Source organism: Crinia signifera, chromosome 3, assembly GCF_055691185.1.
Source record: "Crinia signifera chromosome 3, ASM5569118v1, whole genome shotgun sequence".
NCBI lineage: Eukaryota > Metazoa > Chordata > Amphibia > Anura > Myobatrachidae > Crinia > Crinia signifera.
This window is the reverse complement of record NC_139219.1, coordinates 264,375,322-264,397,286: the sequence shown is the minus strand read 5'-3', so window position 1 is coordinate 264,397,286 and position 21,965 is coordinate 264,375,322. Positions and strand designations below refer to the sequence as shown.

Genomic DNA, 21,965 nt, shown 5'->3' with positions numbered 1-21,965 from the left:
GGCGAGTCTTAACCACATTGAATAGAGGGAGCAGGAGTGGCAGCGAGCCCTCTGGAACAGGGCGAGTGCATGGTGAGAGAAAAAATCTCTCGCCATGCACGGCGTATTTTTTTCATTGAATACTGCCCTTAGTGTCATTCCAAATCTGCATGCAATGATATGTGTGAGTGAAACCTGCCCCATTCCCTATTGCATATTGCAGACTTGTGCAATAAATGCTATCTATAACCTGCATACAGTATTATAGCAACCTTCAGCTTTGCTTTTCTGCACATTGAGTCCCAGGAAGTGACTGCTTCAGCCCATCTGGAATTCCTTTATTGCGATTCACATAATCCGGATTCCTTGTAGATCATGTAGAGTGGATCTTGTTCAAATCCTTCCCTGCAGTATCCTTTCCAACTCCACAATAAACCTTTTCTGGCAGAAAAAAATAGAAAAACTTATTCAGTCACCACTAATAATATTTATATGTGGTAGATATTTACTCTTGACTGGCTGCAGCTTCAATCAGGGTTCATTGTAAAGGTGCCCATACACTATGGCGATTTCATGGCAATTTGGTCACTTTTAAACCGATTGTAGCAATAAATCAGAGGAAAGGGGTCCAATGCGATGTGAGGTCCAGTAAGCAACGCATCAGAGCCTGAAGATCGCATAGGCTGCACTAAATATGTCACCAGGCCCATATGTTATGGACCCAGCCACAATCACAGAGAGTCCAGGACATTGTTCCAATGCACGGACCCAGGCATCGGATTGAATCGGATCAAAAACACATCTGATTTTGACGGATTTTACCCAATTTCTCGGTCCAATGCGTCAGAATTGGGTGAAATTGGGCATAATAGCAGTAGTGTATGGCCACCTTTACACTGCAACATCTTTTTGACACCTACATAAAACTTTTGCACAGTACCGTGACCCTCATTCTAATCGGTTGGCCCCATTGCAAATTCGCAACAGGGAATGATGTAGAAGATCTGTGAATATATGCGCATGTACAGGTCTTCTCTGCGGGCGCCCTTGAAGACTTGCCTTTGCATATGAACGTTTAGCGTCTCCTGTGCGTACCCACGAAAATGTTGGGTGCGAGCTGGAAAACACTGGGCATTCCCATGCGAACGGGGGCGGCTACCTGCGTTCCGGGGGACATCTAAGGCACCAGAGAGTGACTTAGATTAGCGAGCGCTTCAAAAATCATTTTGATGGTCATCGACCATCAATGATTTTGTGCACTCACGCAAGGCTACGAATGGATGTATATGCAACTCATCCATTTGCAGCTATGTGGGGAAAATGTGCGAATAGGGGGAGGCAGGCATACGGGGGAATGGTGGGCAGCTCTACAAGACTTGCAAAGCAGTGAAATAACGCTGCTTTGTGAGCCAGCCAGAATGAGGGCCTGTGAGTGTGCGTGTGTGTGTGTGTGTGTGTGTGTATAGTACGCTATATAACTTGCCATACTATGTTTGTGGAACATTTCCAAAGGCGTTTCAGTGAGCTTGACAAGTTCAGGTTAATGGTTAAATGAATACAATATATTTTTATTCATTGACATATTTGTGGTTTATGTATAGTGGTTGCGTTAGCATTGTTGAAGTTGGAGTATAGGTTTGTACCTGATAAGAGGAAATGTCAGTTATACGCCTTGTTAATGGTGCTGTATAATAAAAGTAATATATGCACGCTCCTAAAAGTGAACTGTTTTTACTAAATTACATTTCCTTTTCCACTTAATTAACAGCATATAAATAAAGACTTTTAAAGTATACCGAATGAGTAAAATATTTAATGAGCTTTTGGAAGTTCTAACGCAGGAAATAGTCTGTCAGCAATATTCCTGATTTGTGTTTGCAGAGGAGACTGAAGTTAATCAGCAGATTTAGCTGTTCAACAAGAATCCTCTTCTGTTAAGGGTTTATTGCTCAGGAAATTCGGCAGCAAGGATCTTTTGGATGGATTATTAGTCTAATGTGCTGTTGACTTCCTGTACAACCCTGAACTTCAAATACCCTTGTAAAGCATCATGACTGTCAATGTGACTGTAATACATTTGAAAAGTGATTTACTTACTTTTCGTTTAAATGGTATTTTACTCATTGACCTTAATATGATTGAATTTTTTTGTATTTAGTTAAAATTAATTGATTTAATCTGTATATATTGCTCTACATATAATCTGTTATTCTGGTTCACCCACAAAGGCAAATTCCTTCTCAAATGGACAAAACCATGAGCATTGCAGGTGGGGCAGATGCAACATGTGCAGAGAGAGAGTTTTGTTGGTGAATCTGCATTGAGAAAAAGTGGCCCTATTATATAAGGGAGAGTCCACAGGCACAGTGTACATACTGTATGTCCTAGCCTAGAGGACTTTGCTGAAGGCAGAAAGGCTTTTTCTGGCTCGCCATTGCCAGTAGTGGGGACTGTACTGCTAACTCCAATAAATAAGACTTTAGTTAGACAGTAGCGAAAAGCAGTAATCTATTATTACTGTTGAAAAGTATGTGCAGGACAGAACCCCTATAAGTACTTTTAAAGGTGTTATGTCTTATTAAATGGTGCCAAGAGTGGGGAGTAACAAATATTGTTCTCAAACATAATTGAAACAGTTCTATTAGGTTTCTTCCTCATTATTTTGGTCTATATATTGTACTCTCTTTGGGTTTTAAAATGTTTACATTGGCAGTAGAAAACCTAATACAGTACATGCCATAGGCTGCATGTTTCCCTTTAATCTTTAAAAGTGCCGCACATTAAATCAATTTCAGGAATATGTTAAAAAATACAGTTAAAACATACAGTTAATCAAATAATTGCACTCTAGACACCATTCAGCTTTCTGTGCACATCATTCAATCCTCACATATTCTAAAGCATCCTATAACCCTTTTATCGGCGGTCGGAATCCCGTCGTCCGAAATACAGACGGCGGAATCCCGACCACAGCAATGCCGACAAGGGGGGGGGGCGTGGATCACACCCCCCTTGCGGGCTCGCTGTGCTCGCCATGCAGCTGGCCCGGTGCCTCATTACGCTCAGCACACTATTTTATTCAGCCTCTATGGGTGTCGTGGACACCCACAGAGGGACGAAAAGTGCCGGCATTGCGGCGGTTGGGATTCCGGCGACGTATTTCGACAGCCAGGATTCCGACCGCCGGCATATTGGCCGCATGCCCTTTTATCACCACACTTACCCTAACAGATCTTACAGTGTTCTGCATTACTTGTTCTTCAATGCAGCTGACTGATAGTACTGTATTTATTATTATGTACTAAGCTTTCCGTCATAATGAACATTGCAATTATTTATTTATATATTTTAACGTCTTATAATCTATAGGTTTATATTTTTACTAGTACGCACCAGAAAGGGGTTAGCAGTGTATAACCGCACTTGTGATACATTTAGTGTTCCAGAAATGAAGGCTCACTTTATAAAACACATCTGAACGCGCACTTGCGATCCAGAGGCGTATCTACAGAGGAGGGACATGTGAAGACTCCACCTGGGGCCCCTGGCAGCATTGTAGACTCTGGGCACTAAGGACTCTAGGGGACCCAAGTCAGAGCTGGCATTGTCATGTTGACCTTAAGCACAGTCTACCTTTGAAATGTCAACCTTTCGTATGCTGAAGTATCCGGGAAAATAGCCACTGTACTGTTTTGGGGGTGTTTTCTGCAGCGATGTGGGACTCTGGAGGGTTAGTATTGAAATAAATGGGTGTAGAGCGTGCACTGTGGGCTCCCCTGGTTCAGGGGGTAGTGTCTGCATCCATTATGAATATGCCTGTGTTGCTAACTCTCATTGATATTCCCACATTATGTTTTTTTTATGTACTTGGAAAAATCTGAATTACTGATCAAAACAAAAATTAGATGGGATCATTTCCCTATATTGATTATAAAGCACAATGATTCCTTTGGCTACATGCATTTTCAGGTAAGGTTCCCCAGGGCCAGTTGAGAGTATATGTGTTTGCTCCTCAGATGGCCTTCTTCAACGCTGCGCTCATGGGTGGTGTTTTCACAATCTCTCTGCAAGTACTGTATGTGTGACTCAGTTCCTGATGATACTTCAGCATACAAAAGGTCGACATTTCAAAGGTAGACTGTGCTTAACGTCAACATGAAAATGGTCGACAAGTTTTTTTATTCATGAGGATACAAGTTTCCACTGATAATGCTTTCATATGATTAAACATACAAAATGACACCCAATAAAACTTTCAGTAACCTTTGGTATCTGTCCACGCTTTGACCCCATACCCCCATTGTGTGTTGACTATATGGGGAGATTAAACATCAAGCAAACCTACATGTTTTATATATGTCCACACTACACTGGCCAGAAGCATAGCAAGGATTGCCCTCATGATCTGTTCTCTATGGTGGAGATTTACTAAGAAGGCCGATCATGGCCGATCCGCTTTATGAACGGGTACAGACAGGATCGTTCGCGGTTGGCCGTTCTTTTACTGTACTCTGTAAATGTGTACTCAGCACATTTACAAAGGTATTAGTATGATTCGTATTTCCCGCTGGTGAAGTAATTTGTATTTGGCTGCCGCAGCCAAGTACGAGCAACCCTGAAGATCGCACAGATCAGTCACATCCGTGCGATAGCCTAGACTACAACTCCCGGCAGCTACTGCAGTACTAAGTGAGTGTGACATGCATCACGGATGTGTACTAAAGCCTGTTTGTCATGGTGTTATGCTATAACCATAGTTAAAATGCACAAGTGAGACAGTGATTATTCTATAATTTATTTTAAAAACAAACACTTACATTTGTTTTATTGATTTTGTTCAGAAATTCACTCATTTAAAAAAAAAAGTTTCTTGAGGGCCCCTCTGTAGATCTACCCCATGAATTAGGTTTTTAGTCCTGAAAACGTAATTGGCAAACTTGTAGGCATAACGAAATAGGGGATCACAATTAACAGTATTGAAAAAAAAAAAATTAACAGAGAAATAGTTTATGGAGAAAGAAGAGATGAGTTTCCGCACTAGACTCCTCCTAGTTTGCCACAATATGTCAGTTAACTGTAGCAGGTATCCAAGGTAGGTAGGGGTTATTAATATTGACCAACTACCCATGATAATATTCATACTAGTGATGAGCGGGTCCGGATCTCCGAGATCCGGATCCGCACGGACGTCCTGAATCCGAATCCGGATCCAGGACGTCCGCGGACTCCCGCGCAGGCCCGGAGCCGAAATCGAGGCCCGACGTCACATTGGTGACGTCGGATTCTCGCGAGATCCGGATTACATAAAAGCCGGGACCCGCCGCCGCCATCTTCATTCTGTGGGGCGACGCAGAGCAGGCAGCAGTGCTGCCAGAGAGGGGGGTTTTATTTATTGCTCCGTGAGGGGGGTTTGCTGGAGCGTTGTGTGTGTCACTGTGCTGCTTGCTGCTAAAGAGCTGCAAGTACAGAGGGGGTTTAATCATTTTTATTGTGCTGCTGGAGAGTGATTTTTTTTTCTATATTGCTGTAGCCTGCTCATCTGTAATTTGTGTCACTGCTGCTGCTACAGAATACTACAGACAGAGGGGGGTTTATTGTACTGCCGCAGAGGGGGTTTTCTTTCTATATTGCTATAGCCTGCTCATCTCTAATTGTGTCACTGCTGCTGCTAGCCTGCTACAGAATACTACAGACAGAGGGGGGTTTAATAATTTTTATTGTGCTGCCAGAGAGGGTTTTTGTGCTGCCTGGCTACCTGTTATATGGTTGTAAACACCTACCAGGCAGTCACCTCTGTTGTTGCCAGTGCCACTACCTTGTACCTACCTCTCAGAGTATATAAAAAAAAATAAAAAAAAATTAAAAATATATAAAAATATAAAAAAAAATAATTAAGTTGTTGTTGTTGCTGACACCACTGGCTGCCGTTAGATATCGCAGACTCAGTAATTAAATTTTTAACTGTGGTTTGCTGACGCCACTTGTTGTGTTACCTACCAGTGTATCCACTTTTGTATCTTGCTGCTGTTGTCACTGGCTAGTGACAACAACCAGCTGATATCTGGGTATCCAGTTTGCTGCCACCGCTGCCGTTACATATATCGCAGTAAATAACTCCGGTTTGCTGACGCCACTTGTTGTGTTACCTACCAGTGTATCCACAAAATAAATATTGTATCTTGCTGCTGTTGTCACTGGCTAGTGACAACCAGCTGATATCTGGGTATCCAGTTTGCTGCCACCGCTGCCGTTACATATATCGCAGTAAATAACTCCGGTTTGCTGACGCCACTTGTTGTGTTACCTACCAGTGTAACTATCCACAAAATAAATATTGTATCTTGCTGCTGTTGTCACTGGCTAGTGACAACCAGCTGATATCTGGGTATCCAGTTTGCTGCCACCGCTGCCGTTACATATATCGCAGTAAATAACTCCGGTTTGCTGACGCCACTTGTTGTGTTACCTACCAGTGTAACTATCCACAAAATAAATATTGTATCTTGCTGCTGTTGTCACTGGCTAGTGACAACCAGCTGATATCTGGGTATCCAGTTTGCTGCCACTGCTGCCGTTACATATATCGCAGTAAATAACTCCGGTTTGCTGACGCCACTTGTTGTGTTACCTACCAGTGTAACTATCCACAAAATAAATATTGTATCTTGCTGCTGTTGTCACTGGCTAGTGACAACAACCAGCTGATATCTGGGTATCCAGTTTGCTGCCACTGCTGCCGTTACATACAGATAGCGCAGGGCTTGTCTTTGCTGGGGATGGCGGAGGACTCGCCACCCGCCATCCCCCGCCCCGCGCCATCTGTATGTCGGAAGGGGACGCGCGTGCACGAGGTGCACGCGCGTCCCGTTCCGACGGAGCTTTTGCCCGGGTCCCCGCCGGCTTCCCCGGGTCCCCGCCGGTCCACACCGCCCCCCCGCAGCCCCCCGCAGCCCTGCCCGTCTCCCTGAAGCTGGAGACGGGCAGGACTGCACCCGCCGCGCCGCCTCGCCGCCCGGCTATTGAGACGCTCGTGCGTGGGAGACGCACGAGCGTCTCATTCAGCCAGAGCGCCAGATTGCTGGCGGATCGCCAGGGACACGGTCCTGGCGCTCCGCCAACAATAACAAGCCCTGCTCCATCTGTATATCGCAGTAAATAACTCCGGTTTGCTGACGCCACTTGTTGTGTTACCTACCAGTGTAACTATCCACAAAATAAATATTGTATCTTGCTGCTGTTGTCACTGGCTAGTGACAACCAGCTGATATCTGGGTATCCAGTTTGCTGCCACCGCTGCCGTTACATATATCGCAGTAAATAACTCCGGTTTGCTGACGCCACCTGTTGTGTTACCTACCAGTGTAACTATCCACAAAATAAATATTGTATCTTGCTGCTGTTGTCACTGGCTAGTGACAACAACCAGCTGATATCTGGGTATCCAGTTTGCTGCCACTGCTGCCGTTACATATATCGCAGTAAATAACTCCGGTTTGCTGACGCCACTTGTTGTGTTACCTACCAGTGTAACTATCCACAAAATAAATATTGTATCTTGCTGCTGTTGCCACTGGCTAGTGCCTACCAGTACCTATTGCAGTATATAATTCCAGTGTGCTGTTGCCCCTGGCTATCAGTACCTATCACAGTATATAATTCCAGTTTGCTGTTGCCACTGGCAGTGGCTACCAGTATTTTATTTATTGCAGTATATAATTCTAGTCTGCTGTTGCCACTGGCTACCAGTATTTATCGCAGTATATAATTCCAGTCTGCTGTTGCCGCTGGCTACCAGTATTATTTATCACAGTATATAAAAATCCAGTCTGCTGTTTCCACTGGCTACCAGTATTTATCGCAGTATATAATTCCAGTCTGTTGCCACTGGCTACCAGTATTTTATTGCAGTATATAATTCCAATCTGCTGTTTCCACTGGCTACCAGTACTATCAGTCCATTGGTGCCCACATGTGTGCTATATCCATCCAGGGGTGCCCACATGTGTGCTGTATTTGTCCAGGGGTGCCCCCATGTGTCCTGTATCAGTCCTGGGGTGCCCGCATGTGTGCCATATAATTCCAGGGGTGCCCCATGTGTCCCATATCAGACCAGGGGAGCTGCCCTTTTTTTTTAATGAAAATAAAATTAAGGTGTTTTTTTTTTTTTACTGCAAGGGCTGTTAAATGCACTGTAGTCCAGGGGTGAGCCAAGAGTTCTGTATAATTTATGGGGTGTTGCTAAGTAAGGTGTGCTGCTCATTTTTATAATTAAAAGAATACACATTTTTATTTTTACTGCAGGAATTTGTCTGCCGTATAATTCCATGCCTGCCGCCATGTGTGCCGTAACAGTCCAGGGGTGCCGCCATCTGTGCCGTATAATTCCATGTGTGCTGTATAAGGTCAGGGGTGCCACCATCTGTGCCGTATAATTCCTGGGGTAAGCCAAGTCTGCCGTATAATTCATGGGGTGCTGCCAAGTGTGCTGTATTAGTCCAGGGGTGATGCTAAGCATGCCATATCAGTCCAGGGGTGATGCTAGGTGTGCCGTATCAGACTAGGGGGGATGCTAAGTGTGCTATATCAGTCCAGGGGTGATGCTAAATGTGCCGTATCAGTCCAGGGGTGATGCTACCTGTGCCATATCAGTCCAGGGGTAATTCTAGGTGTGCAGTATCAGCCTAGAGGGTATGCTAAGTGTGCCATATCAGTCTAGTGTTTGTGCCGCACACTTGTGTGGCTTATCATAGTTATCCAGCTACCTCGGTGCAACCTTTTGCCCTAAAAACAATATTGTAAGGTGTGAGCTGTTCAGAATAGACTGTAAATGAGTGGAAATGAATGTTATTGAGGTTAATATAGCGTAGGAGCAAAAAAAAAAAAAATTCTGCGATTTTAGCAGTTTTTATGCTTTTTTAACAAAAAAATCAGAACCCAAAACCCAAGAAATCCAAACACAAAACACTTAGGAGGTGTTTTGGCAAAACCCATTAGAACCCAAAACCTCAAGGTAATCAGAACCCAAAACCCAAAACCCAAAACCCGAAAAGTGGCCGGTGCACATCTCTAATTCATACCTTATCTATGTGTAGATAATGTTAGGGATTGGTGGTGTTCCATGAGTAAGAAGTTGGGAAGTTGATAGATGTTCATTTCATGTAATTAATTGCTATAAATTATAGATAGCCATTAGAAACTCAAAGGGAGTAACCCTATAACAATTTGAATTGTCTACACAATATTCTGAATTGCTAAAACCTATAATTGGGGGAGAATTTTCCTTTTTATAAGGAATCAATTGTCAATATAAAAATATCTTTGGGGCAGCAGAGATGGTGTAATTATTAGCATTACTGCCTCACAACACTGAGGTCCTGGGTATGATTCCCACCATGGCCCTAACTGTGCAGAATTTGTATACTCTCCCCGTACTTGCGTGGGTTTCCTACGGGTACTCTGGTTTCCTCCCACACTCCAAAAAATATACAGGTATTTTAATTGGATCCCAACAAAATTAACCCTAGAATAAATGTGTGTGCCTGTATATGTGTTAGGGAATATAGGGGATTATTTTGGTTGACACGCAGCGTTACTTCATTCGCAGTGCTGCGTCTCATTATTCGCCCACTCGCCATTCACATATGGCACTGCCCCCCCATTTGCAGGGCGAATTCCCCCTCACGGCTGCAAATGGATGTTTAGCATAATCATCCATGCGCAGCCTATGGGGAAACACCCACATCATTCAATGGTCGCCGACTATAAAATGATGTGGAAGGTGCATGCATAACTAAGTGACTCTTCTCAGGTCACTTTGATTTGCTTGCACGCTCTACAGGAACTGGGTGGACAGCTGACATCCGGTAATGTTGGCTGCCCGCCCCCCGCACCAGCATCACAGGATGATCCCCATTGGAACGCCCATGAAACACTGGGCGTATCCCCCGGCCCCACCCACGCCCCCCGCATGCAGTCTTGAGTACGTGCGCCCGGCGAACACTCTGTTGGCCGTGGCCACAGGCATCCGGCACTTGCACATGTGCAGAAATGCGCACAACCAAAACATCGGTCCTCCGTGCATGCGGAGGACCAAATCAACCAGAATAGATTGTAAACTCCACTGGGGCAGGGCCTAATGTGAATGTTCAACTATTCTCTGTAAAGCGCTGTGGAATATGTGTGCGCTATATAAATAACTTAATAAATAATATTAAATTCATTTTAGCCTCACACCATTACTATAACACCATAGACAATATTTGTTATCCACATATGGTAATAAGATTTTTTCCTACCTACTTAAATTTAATTTAAGAAGTACCCCCAACAAAGACATTGTTTATTTATGTAAGTGGACTAAACGATCAATGTGTTGGACTTTATGAAATTACAAACTGACTTACAGTAATATGATTGCCCTTCTTTTGCTACAATAATCAATTGTTACATTGAACATTTACAGCTCAGTCTATTAATGTGAGATGCCTTCCAGGTGGTATTAAGAGATTGTGCACCATTTCCTGAAATCGGTTTATGTTTGGGATTTTACAACCGGTTTATAGAGCATTTGTGTTTGTTTGTAAAATACAGTAGTTGTCTTTTTAATTTAATTTACTTGCTGAAGAAAAAATGGCTACCTTTTATATGAGTTGGGTTTAAAAGATATATATTATATTCCCAATTGTAAAGCACAATGGAATATGCTGTGACTACTGTATGTAAAGAAATGAGATTAATGTTAATAAATACTATGGACCTGATTCAAGCCCAATGGTTCTGGGTGCATCTCCGATGGTGGGTGGACTGCACTTGTACCGAACAGTTCCTGTTCCAATGCTTGTGATGGTGATCTGATTATTTAGCACCTGGATCGTAGATGCTGGCAGGAGGTGACTTTTTTCCCACAGATTCCTCCTCCATTATTAGCATATTTGGTACTTTAGTTACACGGCGGCAGATATATCACATGTGATATCGCATGCGATGCGATCGGATGCGATTTTGTACCTGTTCATAACCCCACTATCCACTACGCACGGAGTTTATCTTATATAGTGTGGCACTGAGCCCGAAGCGTGGCGAGTGGATGTGGATTACTTTACATGTATTCCTTGCTGAGCACAGCGAGCCCCGCAAGGGGACGCGTAATACATGTAAAATAAACCGCGTCCGCTCGCCATGCTTTGGGCTGCGCTGCGCTCGCCACACTATATAAAATTAACTCCATGCGTAGTGGATAGTGGAGTTGTGAACAGGTACACAATAGCATCAAATCGCATCCGATCACATCGCATCACATGAGATGCAATCGCATGCGATTTATCTGCCGCCGTGAAACTAAACAAGTACCGCATTTTTACACATTGCTGCTGCGTCTATAAACACAGCAGCAATATGCTGTGCCCATCTCTGATTCAGGCCCAATATTATATAAAATAATATTATACAATACTACAGTATTTGCTGACATTTTCTATACAGAAGGGAGATCGCAGAAACGTTATGTACAATAGCTACCCTTTACTGTGGCACCACCTATGCCTAACCCACCCTCCGCAGCCTAACTCTAGCCCTTCCTAGCATATTTGCATTCAGGGTTCCAGCTGTCAGGATTCCAGCTGTCAAGATAACGGCTGTCAGGATTCCCGTAATGCCATTCTGACAGGTGTCAAGATTCCGGTGTGATATTCTGATGCCCGGATCCCATTGAAAAAGTGTTCTTGTATCTAAGTTTTTATAACCTTTAAATATAATGGCAAACGCTGAAATAATTACACACCAACACAAACTTGTAAAAATGAATGACAATGCTTTACTTAAAAGATAGCTTAATTACAGTATTTGCAAATGCAGACCAACACAAGAAACATATAGTTGATTTGGTAATACTTCATCAATAATTCTAAATCAATATGGAAACCTAACAGGGACTGTAATCAGCCAAAAACCTCATACATACGTATAGACACCGGCCCTCCTTCCAGTGTGACTTCCCCTCTCCTCAACTGCCTAGCCCCTCACATTTTCTCTCCAATATTTATACCTGTATTCACTTTAATTATTTATTTACTCATAAGTATTGTGTCTTATTGGCCAGCTTTGCCTTTAGTCATAATTCTGTCATTAATTCACCCATCCTCCTGTTCCCAGGACAAACCTGGCAATGTTGCCTCTATGGCCTTGGGGTCTATGCATGCGTACCCCTGTTATCTGGTTGTTCGCTTTCGGCCAAAAGATGTTCAGACTGGCTGGCTGCTCTGGTCACTGTACCTTCAATATCACATTCCTAATCGTATACTAAAAACAACTTGTCTAGAGCATTCAGCTATTACAGTAATATTTCAATCCTCACACCATTTTAAGATCATTTTTGATTAGTCATGGTGAAACAAAATGGATTCTGCATAAGACAAACACCTGCGAACTGGGGCAAAGTGTAGGCCTTACACACACTTTAGTGAGGGGCCTCTACAACAAGCAATGTCTTCTGCAGTATTTAGGACATTAAGGAAACAAATATAATAGATTTCTTTGCTGGATAAATGTGCATGTCAACATATTTCTGTTTTTATCACCGTCCATCAGGATGCCAGCTATATCTTGTTTAGTGCACCTTTTGAATATTGATTCAGTACATGGATATGGCTGATACTATTAGTCGATCAGGGTTGCCTAACCTCCCAGAATGGCCAGGAGGGTCCCAGAAATTGGATCCCCTACTGGCCCCGGAAAGGGGGGCAACCCTCCCGAATTGTCCTCAATTTCCCCCCGAACCCAGGTCAGATGATGCGATTGCTGCAATTTAGCCCTGCCCCCGCAGTGCAATGCCTGAAATACCGCCATTGCATGGTGGGGGCAGGGCTAAGACGCGATCACTCTAGACATGCTCCTCCGTGGCTCCACCCCCAAACCGCCTCTTTTTCTCTCCCAGCGATGCCCCCCCCCCCCCCCGCCTCACTGAACTGGCTGTCCTCTCCCGCAGAGGGCAGCCAAAAAGTCCACTTTAAAAAAAGATTTGTGCCTTGAAATAATCTTTTTGCTTGAACCCAGGAAAGTTTGAACAATTGTAAATGCTCCACAAATGATCTGAACAGAGGGTGACTCTATATCTCTCTTTAACAGGTTGATAATGTATGGCTTTGTTAAAGCAATGATACAGCTGGGACAAATTCAGACCGGTGACTTTCACTTCACTGACTGTTTATTTTTTGGCTCTTTGATGTCTGCTACAGATCCAGGTAATTATCTTCACAGGAATATGTGATATTCTCCTTAACAGAAAAAAAAGCTGAGCTTCAGCGCTTCTTTGCAAATGAGCTTTTCACTTTTATTTTGGAAATAATTATGTTTTGGGAAGTTTTCAAATGTTGTGAAAAATGTGTTCATTTTATACTGTATTTTATTTTTTATTTGTGAAGGTCTTTATGCTGTGAGATCATTTGTAAACGCCTGTAAACATGACCAATGGCACAAGGCAGTGTCCAATGTACAGTCATTTTGTCATCAATGATCCATAACTGTGCTGCAATAGCCTGCCGCACAGCAATTTCTTAAGGACTATATATATAATATACCTCTTTTAAAGCATCTGTCTGTCTTTTTGGTTTACTTTAATTACAGTATGTATCCAAAGTTCTAGTCTCTAACCAAAGGTAAAAAGTGATATATTTTGATCTTGGTTTAGATAGAAATAAATGTCTTTGTAAAGCATTGATGTTTACATGATATAAAATACATCATAATAGCATATGTATACATAATCTTCACCTCTCATTCCTCAAGCTTCTTGTCAGTTGATTGTAAAAAGGTAAAAAAAAAAAATACAGTGCAATTTGTAGAGTGTAGGTTTATCCAACCTTAAAATTACATGATAAGCTTGACTGCCTTGAAGACAACTAGGATGATGACAAGTCTCTTGCTCAGATTCCTCTGCTCAAGCATTCAATCCCAAGCAAGTACTGTGTCTGTCTTGGGTGTGGTATAGGGTTCCGACAGTCGGATCCCGACAGTTATTAGCCTGACGTCGGGATCCCGACTGGCCGGACTCAGACAGCATGGCAAGCGCAACAAAGCTCATTGCGGGCACAGTGGCTCACTACGCTCGCCATCTATTCTATTCTCCCTCACGAGGGAGAATAGCTGGTGGCCGTCGGGAACCCGTCTGTCAGTGTTTTAACAGTCGGGATCCCGACATTGGGTAAATGACTGTCGGGAACCCGACTGTCGAGACCCCGTCTGGCACCCGTCTGTCTTTGCTGGGGAGCACTGTGATCACCACCGAATGGATCCTTCACTGGGGCTGCATGATTCTCTGTCACCGTTCCTGCACACACCACTGGTCGGATTACCGCAGATGAGGTGACGTCTATCTGGCACAGTATAAGGATTCTTTTACCCTGAGGGGTTACATGCTTGTTTCATTGTGTCTATGTGAGTGTATTCAATAAATGCAAATTGTTATTAAAAAAAAAAACAGTATTGCACTATATACACTTTTTTCGAGCTTTATAGGAAATTCTTAAAGGAAGACCCATCCAAGGGGAAAAGAAAAAGATACCCTTTGATATATACGCATTTATATTATGGAAATGTGAGTGAATTGATGAATAATACATTTATCCCACTATTCAGGCAATATTGCACTATGGTCTATCCTTTTGAGTTTCTTTTAGATGAAAGGACTTTTATTCTGAAGATTTAACATACACCAGTCTCAATTAGTGTAAGTGGACTTTGAATTCGCCAGTGGATGTACAGGAAAATCTTTACCCTATATTTGCTGGGGAGTGAGCAAATAACCTATTAGTATGTGTCTTCTGGTATCTGTACCCCATGTTTCGCCTGCCATAGACCACTGGGTCTTGTTTTTCATGTTCCAACCTTGAAGCCTGTATGCATACACTACCTGGACTTCTAGCTTAAGGTATTGTCTTACCTGCCACTTGTGCAGAGGCTTGCACTAAAATTTAGTAGCGCAGAAATGTAAAGGCAGACTGATCAGTTGGCCAGAGGGTCCTTTGAGCAGGGGCAAGCTGGTGCCTCTTAACTTGGCATATTCCAAATGTTTTATATGCATCTAAGACTGTAATAATCCGTGTCATAACTAGTTGTCTGTAGGCCTCATAGCAAAAGTTTGTAAGGGCCCTTATGTACCACTCAATGGTGAAAATCTATATAGCTCATGTTACTTTGACAGGGATGGTGGGCCCCATAGCAGCTGAACTCCTTACACCTATGGTAGTTACACAGTGCTATAAACCAGCACATTAATGGAAAAAATGTTGGTGATTTCCTTCAAGCTGCAAAAAACTGACAATTTGATGCATGGCTGCTATCAGGGCGGAGAGACTGCTGGGACTTCAGTCTCCGGCAAGGACCATGAGTGGCCCCTCATGGCAGCATGACAATGGTAAATACAAATGTAAGAAATGGTACTAAATATGAGTGGGCCTGATTCAGAGATTTATTTAATACTGATATTTACGCAGTTGAGCAATTATCAGCTGGTTGAGCATGCATCGCGGTCACACTGCACCAGGGCTTAAAGTGGTCATGCAGAGGTGGGGGAACTCATTTCTCTACGCCACCTAATTACCCCTCCCCCCATTAGGCAGAGACAGGGCCAGTGGTACGGTTTTTTCCATCCCCCTGCATACTAGAATTATTTTCTGTGAGAATTACCGTGCATTGCCAATGTGGAGGTTAAAATGTTCTACCTCACCATTAGAGGTGGTGGAAGTTACACCCGGTTCCCCCTCACTTTAACCCCTGCACCGTACACACATACAGTAAAGGTGCCTTAGTAATGCCACTCATAGGGCCTTATTTTGGTTCATTCTTTCTAACAAAATCCTTCTTAGATGGGCAAAACCATGTGCACTGCAGGTGGGGCAGATGTAACATGTGCAGAGAGAATTAAATTTGGGTGGGGTTTTACTTCAAAGTGAGATCTATATTGCAGTGTAAAAATAAAGCAGTCAGTATTTACCCTGCACAGAAACAAAATTACTCACCCAAATCTAATTCTCTCTGCACATGTTACATCTGCCCCCCCCTGCAGTGCACATGGTTTTGTCCATCTAAGAAGGATTTTGTCAGAAAGAATGAACCAAAATAAGGCCCATAGTGAATATGTCTTCTCAAAGTGATTGACATTCCAGGACCAGTTGATGAAGGTAATGGGGAAATGGCGGCAAAAACACAGATGGGTTGCAACTATTTACGGGGTCTGACTTAGCCAGCATCTGTGGTCTTGTAAGCAGAAAATGTGACACCAGTGTCTCAGATTCTGCATGGCTATAAGATGGTCTATTATTTGTGAGCACCATGTATGTATGTATGTATGTATGTATGCAGATGCTGATGTTTGAGAGTGCACGAGTGGGCACATCAATACATTTTCATGCCCTTTAAGATCTTAAAGAATGCTATTGAGGGAGATGTGTGAATGATAAATCTAAAGAGTGCATCTGTGAAAGCAGAGGGAGAATGATTTATACTAAATCAGGTATGTCCAAACTGTGGCCCTCCAGCTGTTATGAAACTACACATCCCAGCATGCCTTGCCATAGTTTTAGCATTACCTAATAGCAAAACGGTGGCAAGGCATGATGGGACTTGTAGTTTCACAACAGCTGAAGGGCCATAGTTTGGACATGCCTGTACTAAAGATATCTGATTTTAGGACGGTCACAAAAACTAAAGTTCCTTTATGACACAAGATTTCCCTTCAATCCAGGCCTTATTAAAGATTCCAGGTGCCCTAGGCTAATACACTCCCCTTGCTCCCCTTGTTATGCTCCTAAACACTTCTCTATGTATTCAGGGCCTCACCAGTCATACTGCCCAAGTGCATGTGATGAAGGTTATACAATTGGCATGTAGGCTCCAATGCTTATGGCGTGTGATGGAGACTTTAGCTGTAGACTGCCCAGCTGGCACTATAGCACAATGTACAATGTTCAATAAAGTAATGGATCCACCAGTAAGTTACTTTGGCACAGCCATCTGGCAGTCACCTTAAGAACTTTAAGGTGACAGTTCTCAATTTACTGATTTATTCTCGCAGGGGAGGAGAGGTGCCCCCTTGGGAGCAGGAGCCCGGCAGCAGATGACTCCATTGCCTCCCAGAGTTACGCCTCTGCAGTATACTACTAAACATTGTAAAGGAATAAACCATGGTTGTGAATGGTAAAGTGTAGGCTTTTGTCTTTTCATTTAGCCCAGGTTCTGTTCTGAGCTTCTTCATATCAGTCCTAGAGATGAGTTTAATGAAAGTAGGTAGCTATCATCCATCATCAAGCATATGATGGATAATTCTTAATGAATCTTACATTTTAGCAACCGCGTGTTGTTCTGCAGCGTACCGTAATTCTTTCCTGATGTTTCTTATCTGACACAGATCTTAGCATCACTTAGCACCAATGAATTCTCTGCAGTTAAAATATAAACTCATACATTTTCAAGGGCATGGAATTCATTACATCATATTTAATGTCAATTCATTTTTCTTTCTCATTCTAGAGGAAAACCTGAAGATAATACAAATGGGCTGATTCAGAGTATGGAACAAAGCAAAAAGAAAAAAATAAGTAACTTTGCATCTTGGCATGTTGCATTGCAGATGGGGCACATTTAAAACCTGCAGAGGGGTTTAGAATTGGGATAGGTTCAAAATCAAATATAATGTAAATTGCAGTGTAAATATAAAGTTGTCCAGCATTTTTGGCTACATGCAAAAGCAGCTGGCGTTTACCCTGCATGAAAAAATATAAATGTATGAGTACCCATTGCAATGCAGCATGGTTTGTTCTAGATATAATGTTACTTGCTTTTGTTTTGCCCAGAGCCAGCTTCAAAGTTTGAATTTAAAATGTTATGCAAACTCTAACCTAAAAAAAAATATATATATAAGTACACTGCTACACAACCCCTGTGTTATGCTGTAATACCAATGTGATCATTTGGAGCCCAACCAGTACTGCATTCCATCAAATATGAGGGTTTGCCAACCCACCCCACCCCCCAAGGACTTTTAATCCTCTTACAGACCAACCTGGCCAGCATTCCTTTCCGTGAACATCTCCGCTGGATTGCGGTGTGCCATCTCCCTGCGGCTAAAAAGGTTCTGAGGTACCTGGATGCTTACAAATAACATTCCACAACATCCATTGGACAATATAGGAATGCACACCTGCATATGAACGCCATTCACAGCATTCAATGTGGAACCATGATATTTTTAAAATCATCAGTCCATCAATCAATCAATCAATCAATCAATCCAGTTCTTTAGCATTTTATTATTGTTTCATGTTGTATTTATCATTTTTTAAATGTGTTTTAATACTGGTGTCTAGCACTGTTACCCACTATTGTTTTTTCTAAATTCTCCTATAGGGCTTTCAGTCAGAGTTGGCACTAGGCGTAGGCAAATTAGGCAATTTGGAATGCTTAGGAGAATGCATGCCAAACCTTGGTCTGGCTCAGCTTGACAGGGCAGCAGTGGTTTTCCTGCCCATTCGACTGACCAGTTTTTATTTTTTTATGATTGGTGCTGTGGCTGCCTGCTACAATCCACAATGCAGTGATGTGAATTGCGCCATTTTGCATCATTTTAACCCCTCCCCAATCCACAAATTGCAATTGACATCCAATGTGGTCGGGGCTTGGTAACGTCAGCCTCGTTCCACTCCCCTGACAAGTACTATTTATTCTTCTTTCCAGACTTCTCCCATATCTGGATTTAGAACTCATGGGGCTCTACACACATATTTGCTACCACACCCCCGGAACCAAATGATGCAATTCATGCTCATTTGTGTCATTGTGGTCCTGCTTCCCACTGTGCAATGCCTGTAATACCATGATCACATGTACCACAACCCCTGTACAGCCTTTTCATGTGTATCCCATCCTCATCCCAGCCCCCTATTTGCATGACAGCCACCAGCCCTGCCTACTGCTGCCAGAGAGAGACAGTGACGCGGATCTGGTGCATTCACATTAAACCCGGGTCTCCCATTATACAGAGGTTGTTCTGTTTGCTCCTATACTATTATTTACCTCAATAACATTAAATTCCAGTCTATTCTTAATACCTCACGCATCACAGTATTGTTTTTAGGCCAAAAGGTTCCACCAAGGTAGCTGGATGACTAAGCTAAGCAACACAAGTGGGCGGCATAAATACCTGGCACATCCTGTAGTGGCACTGCAGTGACAGACAGGATGGCAGTTGGATAAACAAGGCCTCGAGCAGTGTGCAGTGAACGCGACGAGAGAAGTAGCATGGAGCGTGTGCAGAGAGCCGGGAGAACCGCATCAACATGCAGTCAGCATCTGCAGAATGGTACGTATAATAGGAAGTGGTAAAGAAAGGCTAAGGCCTATGTTGAATGGTGGTTCAGTTTCTCATGAAGATGGTAGCCCTCCTCCCTATCTAAAAAAAAATAATAAAGCTTGTTAACATTGCATTGAGATATCACAACTCCCCTAGCAGAGTCCAAGTATGTCTAGGCCTGACCCTACCAATAGCTGGCAATCCACACCACCAACACCCTCATCGTCAATTGCCTCTTCAATTAAGATTGGAAGTAGTCATGTGGGCAATGTCATAGGCATGACTGACTCATAGTGTAATTTAGTTTTACAAGGAAGATGAAGTACAGTATGACAGCAGTCACCCAGTCACAAAGCAGATTACTGAGGCCATAGCAACTATGCTGGTGTTAGATGTGCATCCAATATCCACCATTATTGCAGTAGGATTTACACAGTTGATTGACGTACTGTGTGCCTGCTCTAGATTCCACTTGACTAGACAAGCAATTCCCAGACTGTACAAGGAACATTTAAAAAAAAGTGTCATAGTGTGCTCACTCAGAAATGCCATTGTACCCACTGTACACTTAACAACCAACATGTGGACAAGTGAAACAGGACAAAGTATGAACTAAATGACTGACGGCTCACCACCAACTGCAGCTGAAGCATCTCACAAACAACAACTCATTCCAAAGCAGGCTATGCTGAGTATGATCGGTTTCAGTAAGATAAGAAAGCTGAGAATTTTTTAGAGAAATTGAGAGACATCATTGCACAATGTCTTACCCCAATTGGACTCTCCTGGAGAGAAGTAATATTTATTTGTATTCATTACCAGGAATGTATGTAGTGCCCACTTATTCCTCAGCGCTTTAAAAAGACAATTTGTCATTGCCCCAGTAGAGTTTATTATCCATATTCCCTTACCACATATATTGTATGGATAATTTATGTTGTGAGACAAATTACTGCAAATTTCAAAAAGTCCCATGTTTTTCTGGCATAATTTATTTGATAGCGGGGACTAATTTTATTCCATAAAATGACAGGGGCATACAAGAGATGCTGTCGGTGGCCCAAAAAGGGTATTCAATCTTTTGAAATCAGGTCACTGTATTTTGGCTACTGTACATAATCCCAGGTATTGTAAACCTGTATCTTCTGATGGACACAAATCTGCAGAGGTGCAAATAGCTCTTGGTGAGAAAATGGTCATCTGAAGCGGAACGTAACATGGCAACATCTCCTTCTTTCTTTTCTCTGGCAACTGCCAAAGAAAATGTCATTTTCAAAACACACCCGCTACAATGACGGACATGTCTACTGTCACTGTATTTGATGCTGTCTCCATTGAAAAAATGGCGGAGGATTATTTATTCCATTCAGTGACGGTATCAAAGTAGGCATGTCAGACAGTCCATTTATTATTATTTACAGTTTCTTATATGGCACAGTATATTCCGTTGCACATTACAATTGGAACAACAGTAATAAAACAAACTGGGTAGTACTAGTAACGGTCCGATTTAGAGGTAGGAAGGCGATGCTTGCAAGATTATAATCATTCAATATATTGGCAGGAAAAAGATGCAATATTTGAGTTGGCCTTGCACAAACTACCTTTGCTTTACTCCAGTGTGTCTACTCTTCATTGTAATTTAATATCTGATACAGCACCCCAGGACAGCAGCACCCCTCTCCCACAGTTACCGGCTAACTCTCCAATGTGTCGTCACTCGTCAGTAAATCAATTTAAAATTTACAGCAGCATCCCTCTCCCACAGGACTGGACTTGTGCAGCAGTACCAATGGACTTATGGAATAAAATTATTAATGGAATAATATTATTATTATTATTATTATTATTATTATTATTATTATTATTTTTTTTATAGTGAATGATATATGGACTGTGTACTCCTTATTCTTGCATATGTGTGGCCAATTACTTGCGGATTCTCTACTCCTGGTGCAAAATACGAACTGATGATGATGACATTGATCAGAGTTTGTTTCTGATAGAGTTTGAATCCTTTCCATTAATACTGTTACTACTTGGGCATTATTACTGTACATTGCTCTTTGCATAAAGACCACCGCATAAAGCAGATTCACATCTGATCTTTTAAAGGGTACAATAATGGATGTTTGTATTAATTTGTCTTTAATTAGTACTATAACTATGCATCTAGTTTAAATGCCTTTTACCTGATAAATTTAATTTGTTTATTAGAAACACAATCCAGACATACAGTAGATTACATTGTGTATAAATTGTATACTGTAAATGTTGCATTTGTTTAATTACTAATTGAAACCACAAGCATATGCATCCCATGGTGGAAAGCATTTACAGGGGCTGTCCCAGTTAAATAAAGTCTGAGTAAGCATATATATGTCCCACTTGAATGTGACACATTGATTAGCATTTAGGCAATGAGTTCAGTTCATCCAGGGCACTGATTGGAGTTTGTGTTTCCTCTGGGTCCTCTCAGAGTACAAAATCTTTACTGTTTTTTTAATTGGCTTATGATCCAATTGACTGTAGTAGTAGTAGAATTTAAACCATATGCTTCATTGTGACATGCGCTGATGTGAGTTTGAAGGTTAAATCTTATAGTATAGTATAAGTTATAGTAGAACCGCAGGTGTTCTGAAAA

The 21,965-nt window shown here is 42.3% G+C and overlaps 1 protein-coding gene across 4 annotated transcripts in view; it reads left to right on the top strand.

Moving 5' to 3' along the window:
- SLC9A9 (solute carrier family 9 member A9) overlaps positions 1-21,965 on the top strand; it is a 690,054-nt gene that overhangs the window by 101,403 nt on the left and 566,686 nt on the right. For all 4 annotated transcript variants that reach the window (XM_083178000.1, XM_083177999.1, XM_083177998.1 and 1 more), the window contains exon 5: positions 13,102-13,217. In XM_083178000.1, the coding sequence (XP_083034126.1) occupies positions 13,102-13,217 (116 nt within the window). The remainder of the gene's footprint in view (positions 1-13,101; positions 13,218-21,965) is intronic.